Source organism: Salmo salar, chromosome ssa07, assembly GCF_905237065.1.
Source record: "Salmo salar chromosome ssa07, Ssal_v3.1, whole genome shotgun sequence".
Lineage (NCBI taxonomy): Eukaryota > Metazoa > Chordata > Actinopteri > Salmoniformes > Salmonidae > Salmo > Salmo salar.
The window spans coordinates 64,208,532-64,236,031 of record NC_059448.1 but is presented as its reverse complement, the minus strand read 5'-3'; the positions used below and the strand labels follow the sequence as shown (position 1 = coordinate 64,236,031).

Genomic DNA, 27,500 nt, shown 5'->3' with positions numbered 1-27,500 from the left:
CTCTAGACCAGACTGCTGCCTTTACCTTTACCACTGTCTCCTCTAGACCAGACTGCTGCTGCCTTTACCTTTACCACTGTCTCCTCTAGACCAGACTGCTGCTGCCTTTACCTTTACCACTGTCTCCTCTAGACCAGACTGCTGCCTTTACCTTTACCACTGTCTCCTCTAGACCAGACTGCTGCTGTCTGTCATACTGCTGTGTCCTGTCATACCGCTGTGTCCTGTCACACTGCTGTGTCCTCGCTGTGTCCTGTCACACTGCTTTGTCCTCGCTGTGTCCTGTGACAGACTGCTGTGTCCTTACACTGTGTCCTCTCACACCGCTGTGTCCTGTCACACTGCTGTGTCCTGTAGCCACACTGCTGTGTCCTGCTGTGTCCTGTCATACTGCTGTGTCCTGTCACACTGCTGTGTCCTCGCTGTGTCCTGTCACACTGCTGTGTCCTCGCTGTGTCCTGTCATACTGCTGTGTCCTTCACACTGTGTCCTGTCACACCGCTGTGTCCTGTCATACTGCTGTGTCCTGTCATACTGCTGTGTCCTCGCTGTGTCCTGTCATACTGCTGTGTCCTGTCACACTGCTGTGTCCTCGCTGTTTCCTGTCATACTGCTGTGTCCTGTCACACTGCTGTGTCCTCGCTGTGTCCTGTCATACTGCTGTGTCCTGTCACACTGCTGTGTCCTCGCTGTGTCCTGTCATACTGCTGTGTCCTGTCATACTGCTGTGTCCTGTCATACCGCTGTGTCCTGTCATACTGCTGTGTCCTGTCATACTGCTGTGTCCTGTCCTCAGCAGTCAACCATAACTCTGTGTGTGATGAGTGACAGTATGAAGGATGACCACCCACAGGGAAGATGACCTTATTTCTCTCTCTCTCACACACACACACACACACACACACACACACACACACACACACACACACACACACACACACACACACACACACACACACACACACCTCCTGTGCATCAGATAGTGTTACAGCAGGATGTCCATGAGGAGATAACAGGCTCCAGTGATATGGTCAGAGATATAGAACAGATCAGAGAGATGTATAACACGGGGGTTTAGGGTCGACCTGTACCATTCAGTCAGCCAGAGAGATGTATAACACGGGGGTTTAGGGTTGACCTGGACCATTCAGTCAGCCAGAGAGATGTATAACACGGGGGTTTAGGGTTGACCTGTACCATACGGTCAGCCAGAGAGATGTATAACACGGGGGTTTAGGGTTGACCTGGACCATTCAGTCAGCCAGAGAGATGTATAACACGGGGGTTTAGGGTTGACCTGCACCATACGGTCAGCCAGAGAGATGTATAACACGGGGGTTTAGGGTTGACCTGTACCATACGGTCAGCCAGAGAGATGTATAACACGGGGGTTTAGGGTTGACCTGTACCATACGGTTAGCCAGAGAGATGTATAACACGGGGGTTTAGGGTTGACCTGTACCATACGGTCAGCCAGAGAGATGTATAACACGGGGGTTTAGGGTTGACCTGTACCATACGGTCAGCCAGAGAGATGTATAACACGGGGGTTTAGGGTTGACCTGTACCATTCGGTCAGCCAGAGAGATGTATAACACGGGGGGTTTAGGGTTGACCTGTACCATACGGTCAGCCAGAGAGATGTATAACACGGGGGTTTAGGGTTGACCTGGACCATACGGTCAGCCAGAGAGATGTATAACACGGGGGTTTAGGGTTGACCTGTACCATACGGTCAGCCAGAGAGATGTATAACACGGGGGTTTAGGGTTGACCTGTACCATACGGTCAGCCAGAGAGATGTATAACACGGGGGTTTAGGGTTGACCTGTACCATACGGTCAGCCAGAGAGATGTATAACACGGTGGTTTAGGGTTGACCTGTACCATACGGTCAGCCAGAGAGATGTATAACACGGGGGTTTAGGGTTGACCTGTACCATACGGTCAGCCAGAGAGATGTATAACACAGGGGTTTAGGGTGGATTGGTTTTGGGCTGCTTTTAGAAGCTTGTAATACATCAGAACCAATCCAGTAGACATGTCATTACAGAGCAGAGGTTATGTAACATGGTGGAAGACCCATAGCTATACAGCGTATATAACCAGCCTGACAACATGATTAAAAACACATCCACGGTAGACCAGCTAGTATTTTATAAAACGCTGTTTGGACAATTTAATATTTCAAGATGCATTCTTTGTTTTTAATCAAAATGCCTTTCTCCGCCAAAACCATTTCCAAATAGACAAGCTCACACGCGCACGCACACACACATGAACGCACACGCACGCACGCACACACACATCTGAGAGCACTGGAGAGAATAGAAATCCCTGTCTGAATTTGGGTGGCATAGCAACGGATAAGGAGTAGATTATAGTTTGTGTATTTGTATTTATTATGGATCCACATTAGTTCCTGCCAAGACAGCAGCTACTCTTCCTGGGGTTTATTATGGATCCCCATTAGTTCCTGCCAAGACAGCAGCTACTCTTCCTGGGGTTTATTATGGATCCCCATTAGTTCCTGCCAAGACAGCAGCTACTCTTCCTGGGGTTTATTATGGATCCCCATTAGTTCCTGCCAAGACAGCAGCTACTCTTCCTGGGGTTTATTATGGATCCCCATTAGTTCCTGCCAAGACAGCAGCTACTCTTCCTGGGGTTTATTATGGATCCCCATTGGTTCCTGCCAAGACAGCAGCTACTCTTCACCTGGGGCTATTATGGTTCCATTAGTTCCCTGCCAAGACAAGCAGCTACTCTTCCTGGGGACTTTATTATGGATCCCCATTAGTTCCTGCCAAGGCAGCAGCTACTCTTCCCGGGGTTTATCATGGATCCCCATTAGTTCCTGCCAAGGCAGCAGCTACTCTTCCTGGGGTTTATTATGGATCCCCATTAGTTCCTGCCAAGACAGCAGCTACTCTTCCTGGGGTTTATTATGGATCCCCATTAGTTCCTGCCAAGGCAGCAGCTACTCTTCCTGGGGTTTATCATGGATCCCCATTAGTTCCTGCCAAGGCAGCAGCTACTCTTCCTGGGGTTTATTATGGATCCACATTAGTTCCTGCCAAGACAGCAGCTACTCTTCCTGGGGTTTATTATGGATCCCCATTAGTTCCTGCCAAGACAGCAGCTACTCTTCCTGGGGTTTATTATGGATCCCCATTAGTTCCTGCCAAGGCAGCAGCTACTCTTCCTGGGGTTTATTATGGATCCCCATTAGTTCCTGCCAAGACAGCAGCTACTCTTCCTGGGGTTTATTATGGATCCCCATTAGTTCCTGCCAAGACAGCAGCTACTCTTCCTGGGGTCCAGCAACATTAAGGCAGTTTATACCATTTAAAACATTACAATACATTCCCAGATTTCACAACACACTGTGTTCCCTCAGGCCCCTACTCCACCACTACCACATATCTACAGTACTAAATCCATGTGTACTTGTGTGTATAGTGCGTATGTTATCATGTGTGTGTATGCATGTGTCTATGTTTGTGTTGCTTCACAGTCCCCGCTGTTCCATTAATTGTTTTTTTATACGTTTTCTAAATCTAATTTTACTGCTTTTACTTGATGAGGAATAGAGTTTGTGTGTGTGTGTGTGTGTGTGTGTGTGTTTGTGTGTTTTAATATAGACAGTATGTCAAGGCCACCCCCTCTACAATTACTCACTGACACTGGCTTGTCTGGTTGATTAAAAACATTTTGGATTACAATCACTACCTTGTACCAGATGCCTGTTTTCTATGTGCCCTGGTCTACAGTAGTGCACTATTAAGGGAACAGGGTGCCATTTGGGACGAATCACATAATGATTTGGAGCAGAATCACTATCTACTTCAGTAGCACCCTCCTCCTGTCTAACAAGTCTTCAATAGGATTATTTTCTCTCTCTCCTCCCCCTCGCTCTGTCTCCCATTCCTCTCTCTCTGTCTGTCTCCCTCTCAATTCAATTCAATTCAATTCAAGGGGCTTTATTGGCATGGGAAACACATGTTAACGTTGCCAAAGCAAGTGAAGTAGACAATATACACCAAATATCACTCTCTCTCTCTGTCTCTCTCTCTATGTCTCTCTCTCTCGGTCTCTCTCGGTCTCTCTCGCTCTGTCTCTCTCGCTCTGTCTCTTTCTCTCTGTCTCTCTCTCTCTCTGTCTGTCTCTCTCTCTGTCTGTCTCTCTCTCTGTCTGTCTCTGTCTCTCTCTCTGTCTGTCTCTCTCTCTGTCTCTCTCGCTTGGTCTGTCTCTCTCGCTCGGTCTGTCTCTCTCGCTCGGTCTGCTGTCTCTTTTGTGTGAGGGATTGCCCTCGTCTCTCTGTGTCTCTCTCTCTGTCTGTCTCTCTCTCTGTCTGTCTCTCTCTGCTTTTCTCTCTCTCTCTCTCTCTCTGTCTCTCTCTCTCTGTCTCTCTCTCTAAACTCTGAGGGTGTGCTTCTCTGATCTCTTCTTCCAATCCTGTGTCTCACCACTCTGACACACTGTAAACATGCTGGACACATTATATCCACACACACACCACTCTGACACACTGTAAACATGCTGGAGACATTATATCCACACACACACCACTCTGACACACTGTAAACATGCTGGAGACATTATATCCACACACAAACTCTCGGAGACATTATATCCACACACACCACTCTGACACACTGTAAACATGCTGGAGACATTATATCCACACACACACCACTCTGACACACTGTAAACATGCTGGAGACATTATATCCACACACACACCACTCTGACACACTGTAAACATGCTGGAGACATTATATCCACACACACACCACTCTGACACACTGTAAACATGCTGGAGACATTATATCCACACACACACCACTCTGACACACTGTAAACATGCTGGACACATTATATCCACACACACACCACTCTGACACACTGTAAACATGCTGGACACATTATATCCACACACACACCACTCTGACACACTGTAAACATGCTGGACACATATCCACACACACACACCACTCTGACACACTGTAAACATGCTGGACACATTATATCCACACACACACCACTCTGACACACTGTAAACATGCTGGACACATTATATCCACACACACACCACTCTGACACACTGTAAACATGTGGATCACACACACACACCACTCTGACACACTGTAAACATGCTGGACACATATCCACACACACACACACACCACTCTGACACACTGTAAACATGCTGGACACATTATATCCACACACACACCACTCTGACACACTGTAAACATGATGGACACATTATATCCACACACACACCACTCTGACACACTGTAAACATGCTGGACTATCTATCTCTCAGGTCTACAACACATGATCAGAAGGGTACAACAGGCTGAGTTAGCAGCAGGAATCCTCTATCTCTCAGCTACAGACAGACAGCCTTTCCTTCACAGTGTCAGGAACACACAGAGCAGGAGACCCATTTCAGAAGAGAGGGAGTGAGGGAGGAAGAAAGAGAGAGAGAGGGAGGGAGGGAAGCTATCATTTCAAACACAAGGCAGAAGAAAGGCAGGGAGTGAGAGAAAAGAAGGAGAGGGGGAGCGAGGGATGCTCGGAGTGAAGGAGGAGAGACGCAGGGGAGAGGCGGAAAACAAAGCAGAATATGTAAGGGCTATGTGGCGCCCGCCACACCCGGTGACTGTCATCAGTGTGTCAGGAGCTCTTTAGCGATTCTCTCATCTACACACAAACCACGGCCCACATGTGATTTAGTGCCTTTATTCACCATGAATGAAGCCTGTATCCCTTCTCCTCGGTCTGTGCTGCTACATCTCTGAACATGCTGTCAAGATGGGGGGTGAGAGACATGGCTACCTTAGGATGAAAACGCAATGGAAGATGTGGGGGGGGGAATTTAATTATCATCAAAGTCAATGGAGGCGTCCATCTTGTGTTCTTAGCACAGTTCTTGAAAGAGTGTCAACACCAGAGAGTGTTAATAAAGCAGAGAGTGTCAACACCAGAGTGTTAATATAGTAGAGAGTGTCAACACCAGAATGTTAATAACGTAGAGAGTGTCAACACCAGAGTATTAATAATGTATAGAGTGTCAACACCAGAGTGTTAATAACGTAGAGTGTCAACACCAGAGTATTAATAATGTAGAGTGTCAACACCAGAGTGTTAATAACGTAGAGAGTGTCAACACCAGAGTGTTAATAATGTATAGAGTGTCAACACCAGAGTGTTAATAACGTAGAGTGTCATCACCAGAATATTAATAATGTATAGAGTGTCAACACCAGAGTGTTAATAACGTAGAGTGTCAACAGCAGAGTGTTAATAATGTAGAGTGTCAACACCAGAGAGTGTTAATAACGTACAGTGTCAACACCAGAGTGTTAATATAGTAGAGTGTCAACACCAGAGAGTGTTAATAACGTACAGTGTCAACACCAGAGTATTAATAATGTAGAGAGTGTCAACACCAGAGAGTGTTAATAAAGTAGAGAGTGTCAACACCAGAGTGTTAATACAGTAGAGTGTCAACACCAGAATGTTAATAACGTAGAGAGTGTCAACACCAGAGAGTGTTAATAAAGTAGAGAGTGTCAACACCAGAGTGTTAATATAGTAGAGTGTCAACACCAGAATGTTAATAACGTAGAGAGTGTCAACACCAGAGTGTTAATAACGTAGAGAGTGTCAACACCAGAGAGTGTTAATAACGTAGAGAGTGTCAACACCAGAGAGGGTTAATAACGTAGAGTGTCAACACCAGAGTGTTAATAACGTAGAGTGTCAACACCAGAGAGTGTTAATAACGTAGAGTGTCAACACCAGAGTGTTAATAACGTAGAGTGTCAACACAAGCTGTGATATGGATAACCAGGAAGCATATTGACAATGCAAAAAATCTCCCTGAATGCTAGAACATTCCATTCCCTCAACAACAAAAAGGAGGACATCTTTAAGTGAGGGCCGATCATAAAGAGGAAGTTCAGTGTGTGTGTGTGTGTGTGTGTGTGTGTGTGTGTGTGTGTGTGTGTGTGTGTGTGTGTGTGTGTCAGTGCTTCAGCCCCAGCCTGAGAGCCTGTAGCTCTGACGGACTTATCGCCTCTCTCCAGGTCCGCATCCCAAATGGCATCCTATTCCCTTTATAGTGCACTACTTTTGACTAAGGCCCAAAGGTGATAGTGTGCCATTTGGGGCACAGCTCTCACTCCAGCCAGTCCTATTGGTCCTGTGACAAACTGCAGCCATCACAGACAGTAAACATTATATCAATGATGCATGCTGTTTACCACTTTAGAAATGGACTGGGGTTTTATGCCTGCAGAATGTGACGGCATAAATTAGCACCTTTATTCATCCAGGAAGTTGGTTTTCTTCTACATTATGTTTTTGTAGTCCGCCTCCCTTCAACAGTTTGGTACCAAGTTGGGTTGGGGAATGCAGAATCTCTCTCTCCTTACTGATGCAACCTACTAAAAAGATGATGTCACCATGTGAACAGGCCCCAGTTTCACCCCAAGGCACCACTCATTACCACGGAAACCAGTCCCATGGAGATGAGAGGTGTTCTGAGCAGAAATTATTCACCCAGTTCTTCAGAGAATCACTTTTACATCAATTATATTAGCATCCTGTTACTGTCTCAGTCTGTGGCAGTCAGAGAGACTTCTGATGATGCTGTCATTATTATAGAGAAGAGCTGCTACTGCTGTGTGTGTGTGTGTGTGTGTGTGTGTGTGTGTGTGTGTGTGTGTGTGTGTGTGTGTCTACTTCTCACAGCATCACTCCAAACCTCATCATAGAACATTACAGGGAGGAGAGAGAGAGAGAGAGAGAGAGGGAGACAGAGAGAATGAGAGAGAGCGAGAGCGAGAGAGAGACAGAGAGACAGAGAGAGAGAGAGAGAGAGAGAGAGAGGAAAATAAAGAGAGTGATGTGTCAGAGAGAAAAAGAGTGAGAAATAGAGCGTGAGAAATCCAAGCAGCCCTAGAAGCTACAGCTCCTCACATATCAATTACAGAGTTGGAGAGCTGCTCTCATCTGCTTCTACCTCTCCTCCTCCTCTCTTCTGCCTCTCCTCTTCCTCCTCTCTTCTCTCTTCTGCCTCTCCTCCTCCTCCTCTCTTCTGCCTCCTCTCTTCTGCCTCTCCTCTTCCTCTCTTCTGCCTCTCCTCCTCCTCCTCCTCTCTTCTGCCTCTCCTCTCTTCTGCCTCTCCTCCTCCTCTCTTCTGCCTCTCCTCTCCTCCTCCTCCTCTCCTCTCCCGTGTACCATCACCATCACAGTGCTAGCAGTGGTTCCACCTCTAAACCCACACAGTCAGAAGGCTGCCCGCTGCATCACGGCAGTGGGTGTGTGTCATGCGCTGCTGAAGGAAGAACAAGTAGGACAAACGGAGCTGCTGGGAGCTGATACACACCTTGTTGTTCAGATCATTATCGTTTACAGCTGCTGACTTATCAGCACGGTACAGAACAGGGCTCTGTATGTGTGTGTATGTTAAGATGTCTGACCTGGCTGCATAATATCTAAATGGACAGACAGACAGACAGACAGACAGACAGACAGACAGACAGACAGACAGACAGACAGACAGACAGACAGACAGACAGACAACAGCACCCAGGAAGAATGCCAGCTGGGTGCTGGATGGAAAGCTCTGACCTCTCTGAGGTCCTTCTCTAAGTGTCCTAGCAGTGATCATGTTTTAAGAGCTGGGATAGGTTCCCCTGTGTACCCATCGTCCTGCAACAGAAGGCTCAGGTTACAGAAAGGAGATCAGCCTCTCTATCAGGGACACCTGGCGTCCTTTGACATGTTGTATTACGGTATCAATGTCCCTCATGCCTAATTCACACTATAGGACCAAACCAAACCAAGCTGAGCCATAGGACTGCTAAACAACACTGCTACATAGCTAATCAAATGGCTACCCAGACTACCTGCAATGATACTTTTCTGCACTAACTCTCTTGTACTGACTCTATGCATGCACGCACGCACGCACGCACGCACGCACGCACGCAGTACTGGTACTTCCTGTATATAGCCATGTTATTACCTCATACCCCAGCACATTGACTCAGTACTGGTACTTCCTGTATATAGCCATGTTATTACCTCATACCCCTCTACATCAACTCAGTACTGGTACTTCCTGTATATAGTCATGTTACTACCTCATACCCCAGCACATTGACTCAGTACTGGTACTTCCTGTATATAGTCATGTTATTACCTCATACCCCAGCACATTGACTCAGTACCGGTACTTCCTGTATATAGCCATGTTATTACCTCATACCCCAACACATTGACTCAGTACTGGTACTTCCTGTATATAGCCATGTTATTACCTCATACCCCAGCACATTGACTCAGAACTGGTACTTCCTGTATATAGCCATGTTATTACCTCATACCCCAACACATTGACTCAGTACTGGTACTTCCTGTATATAGCCATTGAATTTTATTCTCCTTATACACTGACTGTACAAAACATTATGAACACCTGCTCTTTCCATGACAAAGACTGACCAGGTGAATCCAGGTGAAAGTTATGATCCCTTATTGATGTCAATCAGTGTAGTTAAATAAGGCTTTTTAAGCCTTGAGACAATTGAGCCATGGATTGTGTAGGTGCCATTCAGAGGGGTGAATGGTCAAGACAAAATATTTAAGTGTCTTTGAACAGGGTATGGTAGTAGGTGCCAGGCACAACGGTTTGTGTCAAGAACTGCAACGCTGCTGGGTTTTCCACGCTCAACAGTTTCCCGTGTGTATCGAGAATGGTCCACCACCCAAAGAAAATCCAGCCAACTTGACACAACTGTAGGAAGCATTGAAGTCAACATTGAACCTTTATTTAACGAGGCAAGTCAGTTAAGAACAAATTCTTATTTACAATGACGGCCTACCAAAAGGCAAAAGGCCTCCTGCGGGGACGGGGGCTGGGATTAAAAATACTAATATAGGACAAAACACACATCACGACAAGAGAGACACCACAACACTACACAAAGAGAGACCTAAGACAACAACATAGCATGGCAGCAACACAACATGACAACAACATGGTAGCAACACAACATGACAGCAACATGGTAGCAACACAACATGTCAACAACATGGCAGCAACACAACATGACAACAACATGGTAGCAACACAACATGACAACAACATGGTAGCAACACAACATGTCAACAACATGGCAGCAACACAACATGACAACAACATGGCAGCAACACAACATGACAACAACATGGTAGCAACACAACATAGTAAAAGCACAACATGGAGGCAGCACAAAACATGGTTCAAACATTATTGGGCACAGACAACAGCACAAAGGGCAAGAAGGTAGAGACAACAATACATCACACAAAACAGCCACAACTGTCAGTAAGAGTGTCCATGATTGAGTCTTTGAATGAAGAGATGGAGGAAAAACGGACCAGTTTGAGTGTTTGTTGCAGCTCGTTCCTGTCGCTGGCTGCAGTGAACTGAAAAGAGGAGCGACCCAGGGATGTGTGTGCTTTGGGGACCTTTAACAGAATGTGACTGGCAGAACGGGTGTTGTATGTGGAGGATGAGGGCTGCAGTAGATATCTCAGATAGGGGGGAATGAGGCCTAAGAGGGTTTTATAAATAAGCATCAACCACTGGTGGAGGCTAGTAACAGTGACTAAGGTTCAGGGTACTGGGTGGAGGCTAGTAACAGTGACTAAGGTTCAGGGTACTGGGTGGAGGCTAGTAACAGTGACTAAGGTTCAGGACAGGGTACTGGGTGGAGGCTAGTAACAGTGACTAAGGTTCAGGGTACTGGGTGGAGGCTAGTAACAGTGACTAAGGTTCAGGGTACTGGGTGGAGGCTAGTAACAGTGACTAAGGTTCAGGACAGGGTACTGGTGGAGGCTAGTAACAGTCTCTAAGGTTCAGGACGGGGTACTGGGTGGAGGCTAGTAACAGTGACTAAGGTTCAGGACAGGGTACTGGGGGAGGCTAGTAACAGACTCTAAGGTTCAGGGTACTGGGGAGGCTAGTAACAGTGACTAAGGTTCAGGACAGGGTACTGGGGGAGGCTAGTAACAGACTCTAAGGTTCAGGACAGGGTACTGGGGGAGGCTAGTAACAGTCTCTAAGGTTCAGGACAGGGTACTGGGGGGAGACTAGTAACAGTGACTAAGGTTCAGGGCAGGGTACTGGGTGGAGGCTAGTAACAGCCTCTAAGGTTCAGGGTACTGGTGGAGGCTAGTAACAGTGACTAAGGTTCAGGGCAGGGTACTGGGTGGAGGCTAGTAACAGTGACTAAGGTTCAGGGCAGGGTACTGGGTGGAGGCTAGTAACAGCCTCTAAGGTTCAGGGCAGGGTACTGGTGGAGGCTAGTAACAGTGACTAAGGTTCAGGGCAGGGTACTGGGTGGAGGCTAATAACAGCCTCTAAGGTTCAGGGTACTGGTGGAGGCTAGTAACAGTGACTAAGGTTCAGGGCAGGGTACTGGGTGGTGGCTAGTAACAGTGACTAAGGTTCAGGGCAGGATACTTGGGTGGAGGCTAGCTAACAGCCTCTAGGTTTAGGGGCCTGGTGGAGGCTAGTAACAGTGACTAAGGTTCAGGGCAGGGTACTGGGTGGAGGCTAGTAACAGTGACTAAGGTTCAGGGCAGGGTACTGGGTGGAGGCTAGTAACAGTGACTAAGGTTCAGGGCAGGGTACTGGTGGAGGCTAGTAACAGTCTAAGGTTCAGGGCAGGGTACTGGGTGGAGGCTAGTAACAGTGACTAAGGTTCAGGGCAGGGTACTGGGTGGAGGCTAGTAACAGTCTAAGGTTCAGGGCAGGGTACTGGTGGAGGCTAGTAACAGTGACTAAGGTTCAGGACAGGGTACTGGGGGAGGCTAGTAACAGACTCTAAGGTTCAGGGTACTGGGGGAGGCTAGTAACAGTCTCTAAGGTTCAGGGCAGGGTACTGGGTGGAGGCTAGTAACAGTGACTAAGGTTCAGGGCAGGGTACTGGGGGGAGGCTAGTAACAGTCTCTAAGGTTCAGGACAGGGTACTGGTGGAGGCTAGTAACAGTGACTAAGGTTCAGGGCAGGGTACTGGGTGGAGGCTAGTAACAGTGCCTAAGGTTCAGGGCAGGGTTCTGGGTGGAGGCTAGTAACAGTGACTAAGGTTCAGGGTACTGGTGGAGGCTAGTAACAGTGACTAAGGTTCAGGGCAGGGTACTGGGTGGAGGCTAGTAACAGTGACTAAGGTTCAGGGTACTGGTGGAGGCTAGTAACAGTGACTAAGGTTCAGGGCAGGGTACTGGTGGAGGCTAGTAACAGATCTAAGGTTCAGGGCAGGATACTGGGTGGAGGCTAGTAACAGTGACTAAGGTTCAGGGCAGGGTTCTGGTGGAGGCTATTAACAGTCTCTAAGGTTCAGGGCAGGGTACTGGGTGGAGGCTAGTAACAGTGACTAAGGTTCAGGGCAGGATACTGGGTGGAGGCTAGTAACAGTGACTAAGGTTCAGGGCAGGATACTGGGTGGAGGCTAGTAACAGTGACTAAGGTTCAGGGCAGGATACTGGGTGGAGGCTAGTAACAGTCTCTAAGGTTCAGGGCAGGGTACTGGTGGAGGCTATTAACAGTCTCTAAGGTTCAGGGCAGGGTACTGGGTGGAGGCTAGTAACAGTGACTAAGGTTCAGGGCAGGGTACTGGTGGAGGCTAGTAACAGTGACTAAGGTTCAGGACAGGGTACTGGTGGAGGCTAGTAACAGTGACTAAGGTTCAGGGCAGGATACTGGGTGGAGGCTAGTAACAGTCTCTAAGGTTCAGGGCAGGGTACTGGTGGAGGCTATTAACAGTCTCTAAGGTTCAGGGCAGGGTACTGGGTGGAGGCTAGTAACAGTGACTAAGGTTCAGGGCAGGGTACTGGTGGAGGCTAGTAACAGTGACTAAGGTTCAGGACAGGGTACTGGTGGAGGCTAGTAACAGTCTCTAAGGATCAGGGCAGGGTACTGGGTGGAGGCTAGTAACAGTGACTAAGGTACAGGGCAGGGTACTGGGTGGAGGCTAGTAACAGTGACTAAGGTTCAGGGTACTGGGTGGAGGCTAGTAACAGTGACTAAGGTTCAGGACGGGTACTGGGTGGAGGCTAGTAACAGTGACTAAGGTACAGGGTACTGGGTGGAGGCTAGTAACAGTGACTAAGGTACAGGGTACTGGGTGGAGGCTAGTAACAGTGACTAAGGTTCAGGGCAGGATACTGGGTGGAGGCTAGTAACAGTCTCTAAGGTTCAGGGCAGGGTACTGGGTGGAGGCTAGTAACAGTGACTAAGGTACAGGGCAGGGTACTGGGTGGAGGCTAGTAACAGTGACTAAGGTTCAGGCAGGGTACTGGGTGGAGGCTAGTAACGGTGACTAAGGTTCAGGACAGGGTACTGGTGGAGGCTAGTAACAGTCTCTAAGGTTCAGGGCAGGGTACTGGGTGGAGGCTAGTAACAGTGACTAAGGTACAGGGCAGGGTACTGGGTGGAGGCTAGTAACAGTGACTAAGGTTCAGGGTACTGGGTGGAGGCTAGTAACGGTGACTAAGGTTCAGGACGGGTACTGGGTGGAGGCTAGTAACAGTGACTAAGGTACAGGGTACTGGGTGGAGGCTAGTAACAGTGACTAAGGTACAGGGTACTGGGTGGAGGCTAGTAACAGTGACTAAGGTACAGGGTACTGGGTGGAGGCTAGTAACAGTGACTAAGGTTCAGGGTACTGGGTGGAGGCTAGTAACAGTGACTAAGGTTCAGGACGGGGTACTGGGTGGTAGTGGGGTGAACAAGTCGTTGCTCGGGTGGCTTGACCCAATAAAGGGATCAAGATGTTTTTATCCTTCTCTCTCTCCCTCTCAGAGTTTAATGTCATGCAAATTGAGTAAAAGAGGCTTCCGAGGCGTTCTGTGCTTTTTGAAACAAAGCGTTTAAAGAGCTAAAATAAGCTTCTATCTTTTGACTTAACATCTCATAAATACTGAATCAAAAGCTAAGCAGAAGAGAGCCAGTGAAAAACATCTCTGAGACTTCCATTGTCTACGGCATCATTACAAATACCTCTCCTCCTCGCCAGGGGAGACCAGCTAACAGTTGAGCACTGCAAACAACAGCGGAAGTTGCTGCAGTCTGGAAAAAGACATTCCCCTCAAATAATTTACAGAGCTGCAAGGCAGTTTCTCCACAGCCAAACACACAGCTGTCTTCCTGTTGAAGCCCCAGTGTTAGATCTCAGACTGGGTTAGAGTTGCATTCACATTACATCAGATATAGAAAGATAACAGCTGGTTAATATGAAGATGATAATATCTACCAGACAGCCTAGTTTAGATGAAAACGACGATGAAGACGATGATGAAGAAGATGATGAAGATGGTGGTTATCATGGTGATGAAGGTGCTAAAGATGATGCAGAAGATGATGATGATGAAGATGATGGTGATGATGAAGATTATGAAGATGAAGATGATGGTGATGCTGAAGATAATGACGAAGATGATGGGTTCGGCGATATACCATTTATACCGTATACCGGGGTATTTTGAAATGCCACTGCTTATTACTATAAGTTGGGTATAACTAGAGAAATCTAAGATGTGTCAAATAAATGATATGCAGCTCAGGGCTCCAGCTATGCATTTGGTTTGCTAACTTGCTAGTTAAGTGTCTAGATGTCAAGATCAAACTTCTTGGTTACAGCAGAGATATTCAACCCCCTCCTGGATCAAGATCCCTGTTGCTTAAATATTTTTGTGCATCAATAATTTGTGTACTATTTTCTTTATTTAGTGCTCTCTCTGGGTCCCTCCCTGTAGTTCACCCCTTCTAGTGCTCTCTCTGGGTCCCTCCCTGTAGTTCACCCCTTCTAGTGCTCTCTCTGGGTCCCTCCCTGTAGTTCACCCCAGTCCTTCTAGTCCTCTCTCTGGGTCCCTCCCTGTAGTTCACCTCAGTCCTTCTAGTGCTCTCTCTGGGTCCCTCCCTGTAGTTCACCTCAGTCCTTCTAGTGCTCTCTCTGGGTCCCTCCCTGTAGTTCACTCCAGTCCTTCTAGTGCTCTCTCTGGGTCCCTCCTTGTAGAGTTGTCCTCCAGAAACCTGTCACCTCAGTCATCTCGCTCTGCACAGGAAGTGTTTAAATATAGACGCTGCTTCTCGTAAAACAGCAATGTAAATAAAGCAAAGTGCTTTTCTCAGAACAAGGTTCGGGACACTGACTGATTAAGGGTTTGAGTCAGAGCCTTCTCAGGGCCAAGAGGTGTAACCCTGTCATCATCACTCCTGTTCTGAAAGTAGGGATCAATAACTAGACAGAGGAGTGGGACATTAGATATACCCTAATTAATATGAGAGAGAGAGAGAGAGACAGAGAGAGAGACAGAGAAAGAGAGAGAGAGACAGAGAGAAACAGAGACAGAGAGAGAGACATAGAGAAAGAGACAGAGAAATATGCACTTCCTAACCTCCTGCCAAATGTATGACCATAGAGACACATATTTCCCTCAGATTACACAGATCCACCATTTTTTTTGAAAACAAACCCAATTTTGATAAACTCCCATATCTACTGTGTGAAATACCACAGTGTGACATCACAGCAGCAAGATTTGTGACCTGTTGCCACAAGAAAAGGTCAACCAGTGAAGAACAAGCACCATTATAAATACAACCCATATTTATGCTTATTTCTTTTCCATTTTGTAAATCGTTACAACACTGTATATATACATAATATGACATTTGTAATGTTTTTATTCTTTTGGAACTTCTGTGAGTGTAATGTTTACTGTTCATTTTTATTGTTTATTTCACTTGTGTATATTAGTTACTTCACTTGCTTTGGCAATGTTAACATATGTTTCCCATGCCAATAAAGCCCTTAAATTGTATTGAGAGAGAGAGAGAGAGAGAGAGAGAGAGAGAGAGAGAGAGAGAGAGAGAGAGAGAGAGACTGAAGGAATCTATAGTCCTATCCTATCAGGTGTGAGTCTGCCTCTGAGTGTGTGTAGCATGGCCACACTACTGCATATTCTACCTCTAGCCTCTGCCCTTTCAACTGCCACATGAGAATAACCTTCAGACAGCGTCCTGAATGCAGTCTGTCCAAGGCTACTGTCAGAGAGCCAAAGGTTGAGCATGACCCTGACAGACCGCTGACATTGGCTGCCTTTCGTCCTCTCTCTCTCTCATTAATAACACATGCCAGGCTTTTGGCTAGAGATCCCCAGACACGGACTGGTGTGGCTTCACACCTCCACACACACACACCTCACTCACTCACTCACTCACTCACTCACTCACTCACTCACTCACTCACTCACTCACTCACTCACTCACTCACTCACTCACTCACTCACTCACTCACTCACTCACTCACTCACTCACTCACTCACTCATGTACCCACACACAGACACACACAGACACTTAGCTAATGTCCTCTCTCAGTCAGACAACAACCAACCAGACAGTTAGCTAATGTCCTCTCTCAGTCAGACAACAACCAGACACTTAGCTAATGTCCTCTCTCAGTCAGACAACAACCAGACACTTAGCTAATGTCCTCTCTCAGTCAGACAACAACCAGACACTTAGCTAATGTCCTCTCTCAGTCAGACAACAACCAGACACTTAGCTAATGTCCTCTCTCAGTCAGACAACAACCAGACACTTAGCTAATGTCCTCTCTCAGTCAGACAACAACCAGACACTTAGCTAATGTCCTCTCTCAGTCAGACAACAACCAGACACTTAGCTAATGTCCTCTCTCAGTCAGACAACAACCAGACACTTAGCTAATGTCCTCTCTCAGTCAGACAACAACCAGACACTTAGCTAATGTCCTCTCTCAGTCAGACAACAACCAGACACTTAGCTAATGTCCTCTCTCAGTCAGACAACAACCAGACACTTAGCTAATGTCCTCTCTCAGTCAGACAACAACCAGACACTTAGCTAATGTCCTCTCTCAGTCAGACAACAACCAGACACTTAGCTAATGTCCCTCTCAGTCAGACAACAACCAGACACTTAGCTAATGTCCTCTCTCAGTCAGACAACAACCAGACACTTAGCTAATGTCCTCTCTCAGTCAGACAACAACCAGACACTTAGCTAATGTCCTCTCTCAGTCAGACACACAACAGACACTTAGCTAATGTCCTCTCTCAGTCAGACAACACAACCAGACAGTTAGCTAATGTCCTCTCTCAGTCAGACAACAACCAGACACTTAGCTAATGTCCTCTCTCAGTCAGACAACAACCAGACACTTAGCTAATGTCCTCTCTCAGTCAGACAACAACCAGACACTTAGCTAATGTCCTCTCTCAGTCAGACAACAACCAGACACTTAGCTAATGTCCTCTCTCAGTCAGACAACAACCAGACAGTAGACGATAAGGGTTCCCATCTATTCTAACCAAAGACTGATTCTCTTTTTGAACTTGATAGTGATTCACTCTGTAGTGTCATTTTGTTTGATGGTGATGTTTAGACTAAGGATGACCCCCCATATGTGTTGTCCTACTCTAACCCCATCCTGTCAGTCTCACTAGGCCAGCCAACAACCAAAACAAATACCTAAGGCTTCAGCCAAGCCGTCTATCTACCCAAAGAATAAGGATCTTTTTTTAGCTTCAGTTGACGGGGAATGAAAACATATTGACACTGTATTTCATTCATACAGAGACATTGCTTTTTGGTCATGTGGGTCTCTCTAACTCTGTATCTTTTTGGTCATGTGGGTCTCTCTAACTCTGTATCTTTTTGGTCATGTGGGTCTCTCTCTAACCCTGTATCTTTTTGGTCATGTGGGTCTCTCTAACCCTGTATCTTTTTGGTCATGTGGGTCTCTCTCTAACCCTGTATCTTTTTGGTCATGTGGGTCTCTCTCTAACCCTGTATCTTTTTGGTCATGTGGGTCTCTCTCTAACTCTGTATCTTTTTGGTCATGTGGGTCTCTCTCTAACTCTGTATCTTTTTGGTCATGTGGGTCTCTCTAACTCTGTATCTTTTTGGTCATGTGGGTCTCTCTAACTCTGTATCTTTTTGGTCATGTGGGTCTCTCTAACTCTGTATCTTTTTGGTCATGTGGGTCTCTCTCTAACTCTGTATCTTTTTGGTCATGTGGGTCTCTCTCTAACTCTGTATCTTTTTGGTCATGTGGGTCTCTCTCTAACTCTGTATCTTTTTGGTCATGTGGGTCTCTCTAACCCTGTATCTTTTTGGTCATGTGGGTCTCTCTAACTCTGTATCTTTTTGGTCATGTGGGTCTCTCTAACTCTGTATCTTTTTGGTCATGTGGGTCTCTCTCTAACTCTGTATCTTTTTGGTCATGTGGGTCTCTCTCTAACTCTGTATCTTTTTGGTCATGTGGGTCTCTCTCTAACTCTGTATCTTTTTGGTCATGTGGGTCTCTCTAACCCTGTATCTTTTTGGTCATGTGGGTCTCTCTCTAACTCTGTATCTTTTTGGTCATGTGGGTCTCTCTAACTCTGTATCTTTTTGGTCATGTGGGTCTCTCTCTAACTCTGTATCTTTTTGGTCATGTGGGTCTCTCTAACCCTGTATCTTTTTGGTCATGTGGGTCTCTCTCTAACTCTGTATCTTTTTGGTCATGTGGGTCTCTCTAACTCTGTATCTTTTTGGTCATGTGGGTCTCTCTAACTCTGTATCTTTTTGGTCATGTGGGTCTCTCTCTAACTCTGTATCTTTTTGGTCATGTGGGTCTCTCTCTAACTCTGTATCTTTTTGGTCATGTGGGTCTCTCTCTAACTCTGTATCTTTTTGGTCATGTGGGTCTCTCTAACTCTGTATCTTTTTGGTCATGTGGGTCTCTCTAACTCTGTATCTTTTTGGTCATGTGGGTCTCTCTCTAACCCTGTATCTTTTTGGTCATGTGGGTCTCTCTAACTCTGTATCTTTTTGGTCATGTGGGTCTCTCTCTAACTCTGTATCTTTTTGGTCATGTGGGTCTCTCTCTAACTCTGTATCTTTTTGGTCATGTGGGTCTCTCTCTAACTCTGTATCTTTTTGGTCATGTGGGTCTCTCTAACTCTGTATCTTTTTGGTCATGTGGGTCTCTCTAACCCTGTATCTTTTTGGTCATGTGGGTCTCTCTCTAACTCTGTATCTTTTTGGTCATGTGGGTCTCTCTCTAACCCTGTATCTTTTTGGTCATGTGGGTCTCTCTCTAACCCTGTATCTTTTTGGTCATGTGGGTCTCTCTCTAACTCTGTATCTTTTTGGTCATGTGGGTCTCTCTCTAACCCTGTATCTTTTTGGTCATGTGGGTCTCTCTAACCCTGTATCTTTTTGGTCATGTGGGTCTCTCTCTAACTCTGTATCTTTTTGGTCATGTGGGTCTCTCTAACCCTGTATCTTTTTGGTCATGTGGGTCTCTCTAACTCTGTATCTTTTTGGTCATGTGGGTCTCTCTCTAACTCTGTATCTTTTTGGTCATGTGGGTCTCTCTAACTCTGTATCTTTTTGGTCATGTGGGTCTCTCTAACCCTGTATCTTTTTGGTCATGTGGGTCTCTCTCTAACCCTGTATCTTTGTCTCTGTCCCTCTCTCTCTTGTAAAATCATTTGACAGGGAGATTGGTTTCTGCCTTATTGACCTCTGACCCTTTCTCTCTCCGTCTGTCTCCAGTTCTGCTGTGTCTCCTGTGTGTCCTGTCTTCCCTGGTGGATCTAACCACCGCCTGTCCTGCGACCTGCCTCTGCAACGCCACCGACGTAGACTGCAGTGGGCGCGGCCTGCTCTCCATGCCCGCCCTCACCCATCTCCCCGTCACCGCCCGCACCCTCCTGCTGCCCAACAACCACCTCTCCTCCCTGGGTCCAGGGTCCTTCGCTAACCTCACCTCCCTGGAGCGACTGGATCTCTCCAACAACTACCTGGATGATTTACCCCCAGTGCTCTTCAAGGACCTGGGGAATCTATCAGATCTGACCCTCCACAACAACAGTCTTAGGGCCTTGAATAGGGATCTCTTCCAGGGGCTGGTGGGGCTGAGGAAGCTAGATGTCTCCCTCAACGGGCTGTCTGATATCCCCTTGGGTCTGCTGGATGAGCTGCAGGGGCTGACGTGGCTCTCCGTGGCAGGGAACAGGCTCCATGCCCTGGAGAGAGCAGCCTTCGAGCCCCTGGCTAACCTCCAGTATCTTCAGCTAGGGGCTAACCCCTGGGAGTGTGACTGCAACCTGAGGGACTTCAAGCACTGGATGGAGTGGCTGCTGTACAGAGGTGAGAGACTGAAGGGTTGGTTTTGGGTCAGGGTTTGGGAAGGAGGGAGGGTGAGAGGGTGGATGGGTCTCCTGTATGTTTAGAAGTCTTTACTGTACTCAAGTCTACTCTTCTACACTCTACTAACTACTTACTGCTAAGGAGTCCTCTGGGAATCCACCTGTGAATTTCTATATACTCTACCCCAGTTGGGAGTTGGTTTGGTGGGATAGATTTAGAGGAGAGTCACAGATTTTACAGGCTTATGGCAATGTCAGGGAAACTCCTCTCTTGGAGTTATATATACATGTCTAGCTCAGTAACCTTATTGCTGCTATCCCTGCATTTCTGTTGCATGCCTCCTTGCACTTTCAATTTGCCTTCATTGCACATTTATACATCCCACTTAATAACACACATTGTACCTACTTGTTTCACTTGTACATTTTTTGTACTCTTTTATTTGCACTTCTGGTCAGATGCTAAGTGCATTTCGATGTACTTGTACAATGACAATAAAGTTGAATCTAATCGAATATGCTAGCCAAAGTGATCTCCTTCTGTTGTGGCATTGTAACAGCCAGGTACCGTCCTAACAGAGAGGTCCCGTCCTAACAGCCAGGTCCCGTCCTAACAGAGAGGTCCCGTCCTAACAGCCAGGTACCGTCTAACAGAGGTCCCGTCCTAACAGAGGAGTCCTAACAGCCAGGTACCATCCTAACAGAGAGGTACCATCCTAACAGAGAGGTCCCGTCCTAACAGCCAGGTCCCGTCCTAACAGAGAGGTCTTATCCTAACAGAGAGGTCCCGTCCTAACAGCCAGGTACCGTCCTAACAGCCAGGTCCCGTCCTAACAGAGGTCCCGTCCTAACAGCCAGGTACCATCCTAACAGAGAGGTACCATCCTAACAGCCAGGTACCGTCCTAACAGCCAAGTACCGTCCTAACAGAGAGGTACCATCCTAACAGCCAGGTACCGTCCTAACAGCCAGGTACCGTCCTAACAGCCAGGTACCGTCCTAACAGCCAGGTACCGTCCTAACAGAGAGGTACCATCCTAACAGACAGGTACCGTCCTAACAGCCAGGTACCGTCCTAACAGCCAGGTACCGTCCTAACAGCCAGGTACCGTCCTAACAGCCAGGTTCCATCCTAACAGACAGGTACCGTCCTAACAGCCAGGTACCGTCCTAACAGCCAGGAACTGCCCTAACAGCCAGGTTCCATCTTAACAGCCAGGAACTGCCCTAACAGCCAGGTTCCATCCTAACCGCCAGGAACTGTCCTAACAGCCAGGTTCCATCCTAACAGCCAGGAACTGTCCTAACAGCCAGGTTCCATCCTAACAGCCAGGTACCGTCCTAACAGCCAGGTTCCATCCTAACAGCCAGGTACCGTCCTAACAGCCAGGTTCCGTCCTAACAGCCAGGAACTGCCCTAACAGCCAGGTTCCATCTTAACAGCCAGGAACTGTCCTAACAGCCAGGTTCCATCCTAACAGCCAGGAACTGTCCTAACAGCCAGGTTCCATCCTAACAGCCAGGAACTGTCCTAACAGCCAGGTTCCATCCTAACAGCCAGGAACTGTCCTAACAGCCAGGTTCCATCCTAACAGCCAGGAACTGTCCTAACAGCCAGGTTCCATCCTAACAGCCAGGAACTGTTCTAACAGCCAGGTTCCATCCTAACAGCCAGGAACTGTCCTAACAGCCAGGTTCCATCCTAACAGCCAGGAACTGTCCTAACAGCCAGGTTCCATCCTAACAGCCAGGAACTGTCCTAACAGCCAGGTTCCATCCTAACAGCCAGGAACTGTCCTAACAGCCAGGTTCCATCCTAACAGCCAGGAACTGTCCTAACAGCCAGCCGTAGCTTTTAGCCCTCATGATTTTCTAATGCCCTCTCTCTGTAGAGCAGCGAACAACCATGTCCTGACCGATAGTTACATCCCCGTCTCGGACAGTGAAAACCTACCAGCTCTGAGACTTCTCGGCTTCTCACCCGGAGAGAATTTACTCCACACTCTTACAAGGGAATACCATAAATCGGCAGCTAGATAAACTAAATGGTTGAAAAATAAAGCTGACACTTCCAGTAGTAAACTGTCAGAAGGACCGGGCCATCCCTCTTCAGTATTTATGAGGCCATTTAAAGTGACGGAGAGAGAGTGTGGCAGGTCCGTGTGTGTGTGTTTGAGGTGACGAAGTGACGAAGTGACGAAGTGAGAGCGCAGGTAGGTCCATGTTTTCACCCATGTTCCTGATACCCATCTGCCCCCACATCACATCCAGGAGAGGAGAGGGGGGAGAGGGAGAGCATCTACCCAGAGACAGGCCTCTCAGACTGGGGCTCTTCTCCCCACTGGATCCCCTCTATTCCTGGAGCTTCTGTTAGTACCCTTCCTTTAGAAGGAGTAGCTGGGGCCAAGTCACCTGTTTCAACCACAGAATGAGTGGGCGTGCTTGTTTGTAAATAAAATGCTTCCGTTGCAAGACGTTCATCCCGGACACATGTTGAAACAAACGCGGCATGTGATCACACATCCTCCCTCCCTCTCTCTCTCTCTCTCTCTCTCTCTCTCTCTCTCTCTCTCTCTCTCTCTCTTCCTCCCTCTCTCTCTGTCTCTCTCTCTCTCTCTTCCTCCTTACCTCTCTCTCTCTCTTCCTCCCTCCCTCTCTCTTCCTCCCTTTCTTTCTCTCTCTCTTCCTCCCTCCCTCTCTCTCTCTCTTCCTCCCTCTCTCTCTGTCTCTCTCTCTCTTCCTCCCTCTTTCTCTTCCTCCTTACCCTCTCTCTCTCTCTCTTCCTCCCTCCCTCTCTCCTTCCCTCTCTTCCTCTCTTTCTTTCTCTCTCTCTTCCTCCCTCCCTCTCTCTTCCTCTCTTCCTCTCTTCCTCTCTCTCTCTCTCTCTCTCTCTCTCTCTCTTCCTCCCTCTCTCCTTCCCTCTCTTCCTCCCTCTCTTTCTCTCTCTCTCCCTCCCTCCCTCCCTCCCTCCCTCCCTCCCTCCCTCCCTCCCTCAACAAATGAGTCACCTAATCCTTATGTTGACTGTCACACACATTGCTAGATCTTCCCCTGAGGCACGTCCACACCCTGGTCCAGACACTTGTCATCTCATCAATTATCCAAGGGCCTTAGTTGAGGCCATCTCCGATTCAACATGGAAAGACTGACATATTAGAGGGCTTCACCAATCCTGTCAGCCAGTTATACAGCCAGCAGACCCTGAGTGTCAGTCAGACAGAGAGCAGTCACTGTACAGTAGAGTGGAGTGGTAATGTTGCATGCTAGCTGTGACCTTCCCTTGGTTCCACCATACACCCCCCCATGGCTCCACAATGGCTGCCAGTTGCCGTTTATTTGTATTCATTCTGATGAAACCGCAGACTTGTTTACTTACCAGGAGGATGATGACTGATGTGTGGTGGTAATTCTCTCTCTCTCACTCTCTCTGTCATTCTGTCTCAATGTCTCTCTGTCTCTCTCTGTGTCACTGTCACTCTGTCTCACTGTCTCGCTCTGTCACTGTCTCACTGTCTCTCTCTGTCTCTCTCTCTGAATACCATCTGATGCTTTTACTCTGAATAACATTTTATTTTTCTCTCTCCCCTTCTCTCTGTCCTCTATCCCCCCTCTCTCCTCTTTCTCTTTCTCCCCTACTCTCTGTCCTCTATCCCCGCTCTCCCTCTCTCCCCTTCTCTCCCCCTCTCTCTGTCCTCTATCCCCCCCTCTCCCCTCTCTCTCTCCCCTTCTCTCTGTCCTCTATCCCCCCTCTCTCTCTCCCTCATCCTCCCCCCCGCTCCCCTCTTTCTCTCCCTCCAGGTGGTAAGGTAGATGGGGTGGAGTGTACCCTCCCTAAGGACCTGCGAGGGCGGGATATCCGTGGCGTTCCAGTGGAGATGTTCAACTACTGCCTCCAACTGGATGACGAGAACAGGGGAGGAGGGGGGCCGCGGAGCGGAGGAAAAGAAGGTTCATCCCCGCCCTGCGGCCGAACTACCGGCTCCGGAGGCACCGGCGGAGCCCCCACATCCGAAGTCCCCGCTGCGGGCGACCTGGTGCCCGTCCCGGACTGTGTGCAGCGGCGCTACCAGCCGGTGAGCGTGCGGAGGGCCATCGGGACGGTGGTGATAGCCGGGGTGGTGTGTGGTATCGTGTGTATCATGATGGTGGGGGCAGCGGCCTACGGATGTATCTATGCCTCGCTCATGGCCAAGTATCAACGAGAGCTGAAGAAGAGGCAGCCGCTGATGGGAGACGGGGAGGGGGACGCAGAGCCTGAGGACAAGCAGATCTCCTCTGTGGCATAGAGGGGTCAGGGGTTGGAGGTCAGGGGTCAGGGTTGAAAGGGCTCTATTCCTCCTCTCCCTCCTTTTTCTTCTCTCTGGATGCTGTCCTACTGTGCCGCTTCTCCTCCTCCTCCTCCTCCTCCTCCTCCTCTCCCCCTGAAACTAACCAGCTCCTGCTACTGTCTTCTCTATCTCCACCAAATGACAATCACAATGTGTCCTCTCCTCCACTCTGAACCCTGATCTCATTCTGAGATGAGATGAGACAGACATGAACGTGTCAGACCACTAGACAACCGCCTGATAGTGTGATCAACAAACTCTGAACCTCCAATGACCCTTCTCTATCCCTCAGCCCACAAACCCCACGGCCCCGCAGAAACAAGAACTGGGTCTGGTCTGGCATGACATGGTGGAGGGATGGCCTGGTTCTCTCTGTCCTCTCACTCCTGTCGTTCTCTGAGATGGAGGGATGGCCTGATTCTCTCTGTCCTCTCAATCCTGTCGTTCTCTGAGATGGAGGGATGGCCTGGTTCTCTCTGTCCTCTCCCTCCTGTCGTTCTCTGAGATGGAGGGATGGCCAGACGCTCAGAGGGATATTAAAAAACAAGGGATTAAAAGATGCTGCTATTGTCTTTTATCCCTCCAGAAGGTTTTATCCCTCCATCCCTGTGTTCCCACCAGCTGTAAGAGTACACAACAGTTGTGGGGACTTTTCCTCTTCCTTCCTCCTCCCTTTCATCCCTCTGTTCCCACCTCCTGGAGGAGTACACACACGCTGTGGGGACTTCTCTCTTCCCTCTCTGTGTAATCTCTATGGATGGACATCAACCTCTCCTACGAACTAGCAGGATCTTCCCCCAGCCCTGAATTGGCTGGACAACCAGAGTGTATATGATTCTATACTGCTCTATGGTTTAGATGATTTAATATAGCCTCTATTACATGCAGTGACCCAACTCCTGGTTTTTGACAAACATTCATTTGGTCCCGTGTCAGTTTTTCATTTGGTTTTGTTGGTTTTGTTTGCGTGATAACCTTATCTCCTGTAACGTTTTAGAGCTTGTTAGATGTGCTCCGACAAAACCCTACAGGTATACAGTCTTGCTAGCGATGTTGGTAATAAAAAGGTAGCTACCAAGTGAATCCAGTTGTGTTGTTGTTAAATGGGTAATAACCCACGTACAGTACAGTACCACAGTTCTCTGTGAAGTGGAATGAGACCCTGGACCACTACCCAGGATTCCATAGTAGCTTGGGAGGCGTGTCTTGATAACAGATCTTAATATGATGGTAGATAAACAGGCTGATGCTGATGAAAGAGAACTAGAGACAGATGAAATGGGATGTATAGGATGAAATGGGATGTATGTGATGAAATGGGATGTATGGGATGAAATGGGATGATATGGGATGAAATGGGATGTATAGGATGAAATGGGATGTATGGGATGAAATGGGATGTATGGGATGAAATGGGATGATATGGGATGAAATGGGATGTATGGGATGAAATGGGATGTATGGGATGAAATGGGATGTATGGGATGAAATGGGATGTATGGGATGTATGTGATGTATGGGATGAAATGGGATGTATGGGATGAAATGGGATGTATGGGATGAAATGGGATGTATGGATGAAATGGGATGTATGGGATGAAATGGGATGTATGGGATGAAATGGGATGTATGGGATGAAATGGGATGTATGGGATGAAATGGGATGATATGGGATGTATGGGATGAAATGGGATGTATGGGATGAAATGGGATGTATGGGATGAAATGGGATGTATGGGATGAAATGGGATGAAATGGGATGTATGGGATGAAATGGGATGTATGGGATGAAATGGGATGTATGGGATGAAATGGGATGTATGGGATGAAATGGGATGAAATGATGGGATGTATGGGATGAAATGGGATGTATGGGATGTATGGGATGAAATGGGATGTATGGGATGAAATGGATGTATGGGATGAAATGGGATGAAATGGGATGTATGTGATGAAATGGGATGTATGGGATGAAATGGGATGAAATGGGATGTATGTGATGAAATGGGATGTATGGGATGAAATGGGATGTATGGGATGAAATGGGATGTATGGGATGAAATGGGATGTATGGGATGAAATGGGATGTATGGGATGAAATGGGATGTATGGGATGAGGATGTATGGGATGAAATGGGATGTATGGGATGTATGGGATGAAATGGGATGTATGGGATGTATGGGATGAAATGGGATGTATGGGATGAAATGGGATGTATGGGATGAAATGGGATGTATGGGATGTATGGGATGTATGGGATGAAATGGGATGTATGGGATGAAATGGGATGTATGGGATGAAATGGGATGTATGTGATGAAATGGGATGTATGGGATGAAATGGGATGTATGGGATATATGGGATGTATGGGATGAAATGGGATGTATGGGATGAAATGGGATGTATGGGATGAAATGGGATGTATGGGATGAAATGGGATGAAATGGATGTATGGGATGAAATGGGATGTATGGGATGTATGGGATGAAATGGGATGTACAGTGAGGGAAAAAGGTATTTGATCCCCTGCTGATTTTGTACGATCCCCTGACAAAGAAATGATCAGTCTATAATTTTAATGGTAGGTTTATTTGAACAGTGAGAGACAGAATAACAACAGAAAAATCCAGAAAAACGCATCTAAAAAATGTTATAAATTGATTTGCATTTTAATGAGGGAAAAAAGTATTTGACCCCCTCTCAATCAGAAAGATTTCTGGCTCCCAGGTGTCTTTTATACAGGTAACGAGCTGAGATTAGGAGCACACTCTTAAAGGGAGTGATCCTAATCTCAGCTTGTTACCTGTATAAAAGACACCTGTCCACAGAAGCAATCAATCAGGTTCCAAACTCTCCACCATGGCCAAGACCAAAGAGCTCTCCAAGGATGTCAGGGACAAGATTGTAGACCTACACAAGG

General features: G+C 47.4%; 2 protein-coding genes across 9 annotated transcripts in view; one reads left to right on the top strand and one right to left on the bottom strand.

Annotated features, from left to right (window-relative positions):
• The window catches only part of LOC123743809 (leucine-rich repeat and transmembrane domain-containing protein 2), a 43,082-nt gene extending 17,130 nt beyond the window's left edge, over window positions 1–25,952 (top strand). The window contains exons 2-3 of one of the 2 annotated variants that reach the window (XM_045722459.1): window positions 19,656–20,252; window positions 24,050–25,952. In XM_045722459.1, coding sequence (XP_045578415.1) covers window positions 19,656–20,252; window positions 24,050–24,537 — 1,085 coding nt within the window. In that variant the 3' untranslated portion in view covers window positions 24,538–25,952. The remainder of the gene's footprint in view (window positions 1–19,655; window positions 20,253–24,049) is intronic. The other variant, XM_045722458.1, reaches the window with a different exon arrangement.
• LOC106592269 (voltage-dependent calcium channel subunit alpha-2/delta-4) overlaps window positions 1–27,500 on the bottom strand; it is a 241,091-nt gene that overhangs the window by 129,997 nt on the left and 83,594 nt on the right. The gene's annotated exons all lie outside the window — the stretch shown is intronic.